At 40.9% G+C, this 10,851-nt stretch overlaps 1 protein-coding gene across 4 annotated transcripts in view; it reads right to left on the bottom strand.

The window, feature by feature from the left end:
- Window positions 1–600: 600 nt before the first annotated feature.
- The window catches only part of ZFP82 (ZFP82 zinc finger protein), a 66,006-nt gene continuing 55,755 nt past the window's right edge, over window positions 601–10,851 (bottom strand). For all 4 annotated transcript variants that reach the window (XM_030942415.1, XM_030942414.1, XM_010368820.2 and 1 more), the window contains one exon: window positions 601–2,743. In XM_030942415.1, coding sequence (XP_030798275.1) covers window positions 1,374–2,743 — 1,370 coding nt within the window. In that variant the 3' untranslated portion in view covers window positions 601–1,373. The remainder of the gene's footprint in view (window positions 2,744–10,851) is intronic.

Here is a 10,851-nt window from a genome sequence, read left to right as displayed (position 1 = left end):
AAAATTAATGGAGCTTTATAATAAGGTGATTTTTGATTTCCAAAGTTTCATGTTATCCTTTGTCAATTTTTAATATTGACTGGGGCCAGAGAATGCTGATTGTAGATTTTTTTTTTTTTTTTTTTTTGAGACAGGGTCTTGCTGTGTCACTCAAGTTGAGTGCAGTGGTACAATCACATCTCACTGAAGCCTCAACTCTTGGGTTCAAGTGATCCTCCCACCTCAGCCTCCCAAGTAGTTAGGACTACAGGCATGCACCACCATGCCCAGCTAATTTTTAAAGTTTTTTTGGTAGAGACAGGGTCTCACGATGTTGCCGAGACTGGTCTTGAACTTCTGGCCTCAAGCAATCCTTCTTACTTGGCCTCCCAAAGTGCTGGATTTACAGGCATGGGCCACCTCACCTGGTCTAGGAGATCTGTTTTTTAATTAACAAATTGGAAAGGAATTCCTTACTTTCAATATTTTAATGAGAATAAGATATCTCAAGTTCAATGAAGGATAAATGTTGGTGGAAGGCATTTCTATATTCATTATGCCCATAGCCTTTAGTATGATTTATCTAAAAAATATTAAATATGATAATAAAAGAAAGTTTACTGTCTTAAAATGACAACCATTTTATTATCTCTCATGTTTTTGTGGGTCAGAAATTTGGGCAGGGGCTCAGCTGGTCAATTCTTCCATTCTACATGGCATCAGTTGATGTTACCAAGTCACTCAGTGGCATTTAGCTGGTGGCTGGTCTGGTGGATCCAAAATTTCACTCAAATGTCTGGTATCTTGGCGGATGTCAAGAAGACAGGGTTCAGCAGGTGCCTCTCCCTCTCTACATAGTTTCAGGGTCTCTTCATGTGGTCTCTTCAGCAAAGTAGCCAGACTCTGTAACATGACAGTTCTCTCATTTCATGAGATGAAGTAACTCTACCAGTAAAGTCTGAGTCAAGAAACCAGCACAGCAATACATCTACCATATTCTACGGGGCGAAGTAGTCACAGAGTCTGCCTATATACAACAGAGGGATGTAAATCCCACCTCTTGATTGAAAGAGTGTCAAATTGCTGCACTCTTATATGACCATTTCATAAATAAAAAAATTAAAGCACAGAGCAGTTAAGCGTCTTGTCCAGTATGACACAAAGTGATGGGATAGGGATGACGATAAGTATCTTTCTCACTCTTATAACAGGATTAGTTTTTAGAACAAATGTGCTGAAGTTTCAGGTTTGAGTGATGATGGAATACAATACATTATCACACTCTTTTAATGGTATAAAATCTCTAATGCCAAGTCAGTTGCATGTATGGAGCAAAAAAGATTAATTACTACATTCATAGAATGTTCTATTACACAGAAGTTGAAAAGACTTTCTTAGATTTTTACATTATGAATTTTCAGATGATGAGTAAGGTGTGAATGTTGCCTAAAGGCCTTCTTACATTCCTTGCATTCATAGGGTTTCTCACCAGAATGAATTCTCAGATGTTGAATAAGGGATGAATTAAGCCTAAAGGCCTTCCTACATTCCTTACACTCAAAGGGCTTTTCACCAGTATGAATGCTCTGATGTAGAGTAAGTTTTTGGCGCAATCTAAAGGCCTTGCCACATTCCTTACATTTATAGGGTTTCTCACCAATATGAATACTCTGATGCTGTGTGAGTTGTGAAAGTAGTCTAAAGGCCTTCCCGCATTCCTTACAGTCATAGGGCTTAACACCAATATGAATACTCTGATGTGAAATAAGTTGTGAGTAGCGACTAAAGGCTTTCCAGCATTCCTTACATTCATAAGGTTTTTCACCAGTATGAATTCTGTGATGGAGAATAAGATGATAACCACGGCTGAAGGTCTTCCCACATTCCTTACATTCATAGGGCTTCTCACCAGTGTGAATTCTCTGATGCAGTGTTAGTTGTTGCCGCACTCTAAAGGCCTTTCCACATTCCTTACATTCATAGGGTTTCTCACCAGTATGAAGTTTGTGATGTACTCTAAGACCAGAGCCACACAAAAAGGCCTTCCCACATTCTTTGCACTCATAGAGCCTGTCAGCACTATTAAGCTTCTGATGCCGAGTCAGGTGTGCGTACTGTCTAAAGGCCTTTCCACACTCTTTACACACATAGGGTTTCTCACCAGTATGAATCCTCTGATGCAGAGTAAGTTGTCCTCGTACCCTAAAAGCCTTCCCACATTCTTTACATTCATAGGGCTTCTCACCAATATGCATTTTCTGATGTACTCTAAGATCTGCACCACATATGAAAGCTTCCCCACATTCCTTACATTCATAGAGTTTTTCACCAGAATGAAGTCTCTGATGTCGAGTAAGGTGTGCGGTCTGTCTGAAGGCCATCCCACACTCCTTACATTCATAGGGTTTTTCACCAGTATGAATTCTGTGATGAAAAGTAAGCTGTTGGCGCACTCTGAATGCCTTCCCACATTCCTTACATTCATAGGGTTTATCGACAAAATGAAGTCTCTGATGTGAAGTAACAGATGTGCGTTTCTGGTAAGAGGACACCTTTTCAGATGGCATTTTCACGCTACTAAAGTATCCTTCTTGAGGTCTCTCCTGTCCTTCCATTTTTCCTGTGGATTCCCAATCATGTTTTAAAATGAGACCCTTAAGGCCATGTTTTTTAATTCTTTCCATTATCTTCCACGGGGATAAATTTATTTCATAAATGTCATTTTCTAAAGATAACTTCTTGGTTTCATACTTGGTCTCCAAATCTAAAATGAAACAAGAAAGCAAACACATGCTGTTTTCTTTTACTAAAAGAAGCAACATTTCTAATGTAGAAATAAAAGACAACAAAAGTAATCCTCAACCAAACTCTAAAATTGGTTATACAATTTGGAAAGAAAAAAAAAAGCCAAAGGGAACATCAGGAAAAATGAGAGTTCATACAATATAGCAAGATTGGTGATTAAGTAAACATTTTAAGTCAGTGGTTCTCATATTGAGGTGTGGATCAGAATCACCACGTAGCTTGTTACTAACACTGAGGTTTAGACACCACCCAAACCACCTGGATCAGACTCTGCAGTCCTGGAAGGATATTTAATATTCTCTACACGGTAATTCTGATGAAGATGAGAGGTTGAGAATCTATACTTAAATTTTTTTCATCTTTCATCATTCTTAGAATCCAGTCAAGCTCACTGTGGTTAAGAAGGCTTACCTACATCATATGATCTCAAACCAGTATCCCCTTTACTGCTCCCTGGAGAAGTCTCCTTGCAGACCTCACATGTCCTAACTTACTTCCATCTCTTAGGACTCTTCACAGTCTGTTCTATCTCCCACAAATCTCCTGACTGGGCTTTTTGCATGGCTGGCTCCTTTCATCCTGAGATCTTAGATTAAAAGTCATTTCCTTTAAGGTTGACCCTATCGATAGTACCTAGATCCATGTTGCTATTCTCTATTCCTTGCCTTTATAATAGCTCTCAATTTAAAAATTATATATTTATTAACTTCTCCAATTGTCATACTGTTTATTCTTACCTAGAAACCTCCTCAAGGACAGAAACAATCCCTAGTTAACTCTACATTAAGTAATAAATGCTAAGCATATAATAGGTTTTACTCATTGAATTCCCATAGCTACATACTTGTTCTAAATGTATCTCTCTGCCTCTAGTCTCTCATGCCTTACTACAATGATTAAATATTCTCTTTATTCATCCAAGGTAGCCCAGCTAAATACAAGAATGGAAATAGGTGGCTATATATTCCTATGCATCCGCCACCGCTTAGGCCCTTACCTATGCAGTGCACTGCCCATTTGCTCCTTCACATAGCTATGGGTAACTTTTTCTTTGTTTCTACACCATAGCAAAGGTATTGAGGAGCTCTACCTACTCAATCTCCCCTTCAACTTATTCTATTACTCATTCATTTGACAAATGTTCAACTGGTTTTGTTCTTTCCTCCCATTGCTCAAGTTTTCTCCTTTCCATTCCCTCATAGTCAAGGCCATTCCTGTATTTTTAGGAAATGTGTATCAGTGATTTTTTAGACAGGAAAACACATCTGTATCTTATTGAAGTTCTTTTGAAATTCATGGCACAAAAAGATAGGATATGCTTGTAACTCAGTAATGTGGATAAAAGTGATGTGCATGTTCAAATGCTGCAGTCATCTGAATGTGAAGGACTTGCTAAGAAATGTCACATTAGATGTAGGCCAGAAGATAGCAAGCCAGCAACAGGAACAGTCAGAGGAAAATCTACGTGCTGAATGAGTTGTGTATGAGAAAGAAACAGGATGAGGTTTTCAATTATGACAATGTGGTCTCTATTAAAAAGTTGAAATCTAGACACACAACTAGGAGTTAGCAAAAAAAAAAAAAAAAAAAGGTTGAAATCATAAAGACATTTGGGCCGGGCGCGGTGGCTCAAGCCTGTAATCCCAGCACTTTGGGAGGCCGAGACGGGCGGATTACGAGGTCAGGAGATCGAGACCATCCTGGCAAACAGGGTGAAACCCCGTCTCTACTAAAAAAAATACAAAAAACTAGCCAGGCGAGGTGGCGGGCGCCTGTAGTCCCAGCTACTCAGGAGACTGAGGCAGGAGAATGGCCTAAACCCAGGAGGCGGAGCTTGCAATGAGCTAAGATCCGGCCACTGCACTCCAGCCTGGGCGACAGAGCGAGACTCCATCTCCAAAAAAAAAAGAAATCATAAAGACATTTTCTACTAAAACTAGAAATTAATAACAAAATTTAAAACATTAAAAGTAAAATCTACCTGAAAATTCAAAAGTCTATATTAAATAACTCTTAGGTCCATAGGAAAATAAGATCTGAAACAGTATTTTTGTTTTTGTTTGTTTGTTTTTTGAGACGGACTCTCACCCTGTCACCCAGGCTGGAATGCAGTGGTGTGACCTCGGCTCACTGCAGCCTCTACTTCCTGGGTTCAAGTGATTGTCCTGCTTCAGCCTCCTGAGTAGCTGGGATTACAGGTGTGCATGTACCACCACACCTGGCTTTTTTTTTGTATTTTAGTAGAGACAGGGTTTCACCATGTTGACCAGGCTGGTCTCAAACTCCTGACCTCAAGTGATCCTCCTGCCTCCGCCTCCCAAAGTGCTGGGATTACAGGCATGAGCCAGGGCACCTGGCTGTATTTTTGTTTTTTTGAAAATAATGGGAGGCCGGGTACAGTGGCTCACACCTGTAATCTCAGTACTTTAGGAGGCTAAGGCAGGAGGATTTCTTCAGCCCAGGAGTTTGAGACCAGTCAGCGCAACATGGCAAGACCTCATCTCTAAAAAAATAAATTAAAAAATTAGCTGGGCGTGGTGGTGTGCTATAGTCCCAGCTACTTGGGAGACTAAGGTAGGAGAAGTGCTTGAGCCCCAGAGGTCAAGGCTGCAGTGAGCTCTGTCTATGCCACTGCACTCTAGGTTGGGTGACAGAGCAAGACTCTTGTTTCTTTAAAAAATAATAATAATAATAAAGTCTACATTTTGAAAACTTCCATATAAGTATCTATAAAATATAACCATAGTGCTTATAAGAAAATTTAAAAACTAAAACACAGCGGCCAGGCGAGGTGGCTCAAGCCTGTAATCCCAGCACTTTGGGAGGCCGAGATGGGCGGATCACGAGGTCAGGAGATCGAGACCATCCTGGCTAATACGGTGAAACCCCGTCTCTACTAAAAAATACAAAAAACTAGCCGGGCGACGAGGCGGGCGCCTGTAGTTCCAGCTACTCAGGAGGCTGAGACAGGAGAATGGCTGAACCCGGGAGGCGGAGCTTGCAGTGAGCTGAGAGCCGGCCACTGCACTCCAGCCTGGGCGGCAGAGCAAGACTCCGTCTCAAAAAAAAAAAAAAAAAAAAAAAAAACTAAAACACAGCAAAAGTGAAAAACATCATTAAAAGTCTCATTCAAAAAAAGAAAATAAAATTAAGCTGAAGCAAAGCAGAAGAAAAATATTAACCGATATAAAAGCAGAATCAGAATACAGAAACAGAAGTAATAAAGCATAAACAATTTTTTTTTTTTTTGAGATGGAGTTTTGCTCTTGTTGCCCAGACTGGGGTGCAGTGGCGTGATCTTGGATCGCTGCAACCTCCGCCTCCCGGTTCCAGCGATTCTCCGGCCTCAGTCTTCCGAGTAGCTGGGATTACAGGCACATGCCGCCATGCCCAGCTAATCTTTTGTATTATTAGTAGAGACGGGTTTCATCATGTTGGCCAGGCTGGTCAAAAACTCCAGACCTCAGGTAATCCACCCGCCTTGGCCTCCCAAAGTGCAGGGATTACAGGCGTGAGCCACCGCACCTGGCCTCATAAACCAGTTTTTTAATCAACAAAATATAAACCATGGTTAAGATATTGAAAACAGCAAGAAAGTACAGACATAGAAATAAGAACAAAGTGAAAATGATCATGAATACAGAGGACAGATGACTATGCTAATAAATTTGAAAACATAGCTAAAATGGATGATTTGTTGGGTTTTTTTTTTGGTTTTTGGTTTTTGAACGGAGTCTCAGTCTGTCACCCAGGCTAGAGTTCAGTGGCGTGATCTCTGTTCACTGCAATCTCCACCTCTGCCTGCCAGCCCCCACCCCGCCCCACTGCCTTCAAGCAATTCTCCTGCCTCAGCCTCCCAAGTAGCTGCGATTACAACCGCATGCCACTGCACCCGGCTAATTTTTGTATTTTTAGTAGAAACGGGGTTTCACCATCTTAGCCAGGCTGGTCTTGAACTCCTGACTTCATGATCTACCCACCTCCGCCTCCCAAAGTACTGGGATTACAGGCATGAGCCACCGTGCCCAGCCTAAAATGTGTAATTGTTTAGAAAAATATAATTTATCAAAACTGACCATAGAAGAGAGAGATATTAATAAAATGTTTATATAGATCGATTCCCATAGAGCAAATAGAGAATGTGGTCAGACTTACTATCCCTTTTCCCAAAAATAAAGCTTTACAAAACTTACTTAAGCTTAAAGACAGGCTATCAAAATTCTTTTTCAACTAAGAAGAATCAGGACTTCCAAACTGTTTTCATAAAGTGATACTGAAATAAAGATCGCTCACAAAAAGAAAACTACACACCAATTTTCTGAACACTGAGGAAAAAATTCTAAATATCTAATAAAACAGCACACTGAAAAACCCAAGGGGTGTTTATTACAAGAATGTTTTAGGCCGGGCGCAGTGGCTCACAACTGTAATCCCAACACTTTGGGAGGCCAAGGTGGGTGGATCGTGAGGTCAGGAGTTCAAGACCTGCCTGGCCAATATGGTGAAACCCTGTCTCTATTAAAAATACAAAAGTTAGCAGGGTGTGGTGGCGCATGCTTGTAGTCCCAGCTACTTGGGAAGAGCTGAGTCCCAGCTACCCGGAGCTACTTGGGAGAAGAATCGCTTCAACCCAGGAGGCAGAGGTTGCAGTGAGCCAAGATCGTGCCACTGCACTCCAGCCTGGGCAACAAAAGTGAAACTCCATCTCAAAAAAAAAAAAAAGGAGAAGAAGAATGTTTTAATGGTTCAATATGGGGAAATCTATTAAGACAATTTAACATACCAATACAGCGAAGGAGAAAAAAAAAAATCACACAATCAATTCCATAGATGCTGAAAAGGTAACTAAAAAAAGACCAGAACTGTTCCTGAATTTGTTTTCCCAAGAAACAGCGTCTCCTGCTGTCACCCAGGTTGGAGTGCAGTGGTGCAATCACGGCTCACTGCTGCCTCTAACTCGTGGGCTCAAGCAATCCTCCTGCCTCATGTTCCTGATTTTTTTAAAAAAGCTCAATGGATCAGTAATGATACTTCCCTAAATGATAAAGTATATATTATCTTACCAAAAAGGCAATTTGCCTAACATTACCACTACTATTAATGATGTAGTATTAGAGTTATTAGTCAACACAATTAAAAAATCAGGAAAAAAAATCAGAGGTAGAAGAATTACAGGTAAAACTCTATTTCCAAAGGATATGCCTGTCTCATTGGAAAACTCAAAGGTTTAAATATTATAAATGGCAACAAAATTTAGAAAGAAAATTTATAAAGTCAAAAAAATTTGATTTTATATCAAAATCAAAATACAAACAACAATAACCTTTGAATATACATTTAACAATAAAATATGAGGGGAAAGATCTCATTCATAATACTTACAAAAATTTAAAATATATGGATAACTTTTATGAGGAAAACTTGGAAACACGAAGTATTTAGCATTGGGTATATTGAAGAAATCATACACCAAGAGATTCCTGCACAGAAGCTAAGGGTGTCCCACCAAGGGTGGTCATATTAAGAAGTTGCTGAGGCCGGGCGCGGTGGCTCAAGCCTGTAATCCCAGCACTTTGGGAGGCCGAGACGGGCGGATCACGAGGTCAGGAGATCGAGAGCATACTGGCTAACACGGTGAAACCCTGTCTCTACTAAAAACTACAAAAAACTAGCCGGGCGAGGTGGCGGCGCCTGTAGTCCCAGCTACTGGGAAGGCTGAGGCAGGAGAATGGCGTGAACCCAGGAGGCGGAGCTTGCAGTGAGCTGAGATCCGGCCACAGCACTCCAGCCTGGGTGACAGAGCGACTGTCTCAAAAAAAAAAAAAAAAAAAAAAAGAAGTTGCTGAGCGAGAAGCAGGTGTGGAGACAGTGGCAAAACACAGGGTAACTGCTGTGTTCAAAGTGGTCAGATATACTTAACCCTCAGGTTACCTCTCCAAGGCCAGACAGCAATTACTACTGTTCACCTCCAGAGGAGGCAACAGACAAGGGGTTAGGGTATCAGAGACAGGTCAGTGGCTGGTCATGTCCTGGGGATACAGCCACAGTCGCAGGCCCAGGTGACAAAGCACCCCACCTCACAAGAGGCAACTATGTTTGTTCCAAACAAGTTTAGGTGCGTTTCACTTTTTTCCTGAAAGTATCTAATTTAATAAATGTTAAATAAATTCATGAGTGTAAACTCACAAATAACAATGAGGAAACGGCCGGGCGCGGTGGCTCAAGCCTGTAATCCCAGCACTTTGGGAGGCCGAGACGGACGGATCACAAGGTCAGGAGATCGAGACCATCCTGACTAACCTGGTAAAACCCCCCTCTCTACTAAAAAATACAAAAAAAACTAGCCGGGCGAGGTGGCGGGCGCCTGTAGTCCCAGCTACTCGGGAGGCTGAGGCAGGAGAATGGCGTGAACCGGAAAGGCGGAACTTGCAGTGAGCTGAGATCCGGCCACTGCACTCCAGTTTGGGCGACAGCGCAAGACTCCGACTCAAAAAAAAAAAAAAAAAAAAAAAACAATGAGGAAACAACTGATTCTATGAAAACAAAATTGAACACTTTGGAAAACTGGTGATAAATACAGATTGCTAAAAATTTCAGCTGTTGAAAATTAAGTGTAGGAAACACAATAGTAAAAAATGAAAGAAAACATAACAATCAAGAAGTATTCTGTACTCATACTGCAAGTTTGATTCCTATTCTACTTTAAAAATAAATAAAACTAGGCCGGGCGTGGTGGCTCAAGCCTGTAATCCCAGCACTTTGGGAGGCCGAGACGGGCGGATCACGAGGTCAGGAGATCGAGACCATCCTGGCTAACAGGGTGAAACCCCATCTCTACTAAAAAATACAAAAAACTAGCCGGGCGAGGTGGCGGGCACCTGTAGTCCCAGCTACTTGGGAGGCTGAGGTGAGAGAATGGCATGAACCCGGGAGGCAGCGGAGCTTGCAGTGAGCTGAGATCCGGCCACTGCACTCCAGCCCAGGCGACACAGCGAGACTCCGTCTCAAAAAAAAAATAAAAATAAAAATAAATAAATAAATAAAACTGGAAATAATAGACTTTGTATTATGTGTGTGATTTAGATGAAAAATGGAATACAATGAGACAATGGAAAGGAAGACTTGGACACTATCAAAAATACTGGCAAACAGACATACATTTGAATGTTCTAAGTTAAAATAATACTTTCATGGTATGTACATAAAATATATGACCCATTTTTTTTTTATGACTAACAGACCTATTACCAGTCCCAAATCTGTTGGATCAAAGGATTTCTAGTCTATTAAACACTTCTGATGAGAATGTAGAAAAGTCCTTTTTTTGATCAGGTAAAAATATATAAATATAAAAAATCATAAATGTGATTCCTCTTTGCAGAGAACCACCTTTAATTAAACAGAAAATGTCACATAAATCACTTAGACTTACTCTATTTGGGTACTGTATCGACCATCTTACTTTGTTGAAACAAGAAGTCTGGGATACATAAGATTTGGTTCCAAGGAAGTCCTATTTGCATTTCAACACAGGGACAATGTACAAAGATCTGAAAATAATAAAACCTGACATCTAAGGAACTGTACTTCGGAGAATCAATTTTAATCACATTCTGAATAAGCCCATACTGAATGCTAATGATATTCCATTGACGCTCTCACATTCTATTGATCTTTCTTATTTCACTGAGAAAACAGCAACAGAATAAGCTGTCTTCTCTCCACCATCCTCACCAACCTACCTGCACACATAACTACACTGTTTTCCCTTTTATTCCCCCTTACTCATTGGATCCTTGCCCACTCCTGTCCCACTGGATCCTGTCCCACTGGAGGACACTGCTCCCACAATTATGCCCTTTCTCTACTGTATTGATTTCCTCCACCCATAGAATCATTCCCATGAGCACACAAACATGCCCTAATGTCATAAAATACACTGCTTTTTAACCCATATCCCCAGTGTAACTGCCAACCCTATTTCCCAGCTTCCCTTCATACGTAATTCCTCCAAAGAGTTGTCTTATATTCATTCTCATTACTGCCTCACCAGCCCTTCTCTCATCA

This window comes from Rhinopithecus roxellana, chromosome 12, assembly GCF_007565055.1.
Source record: "Rhinopithecus roxellana isolate Shanxi Qingling chromosome 12, ASM756505v1, whole genome shotgun sequence".
Classification (NCBI taxonomy): Eukaryota; Metazoa; Chordata; class Mammalia; order Primates; family Cercopithecidae; genus Rhinopithecus; species Rhinopithecus roxellana.
The sequence above is the reverse complement of the archived record's forward strand: the minus strand, read 5'-3'. Positions and strand labels throughout refer to the sequence as shown.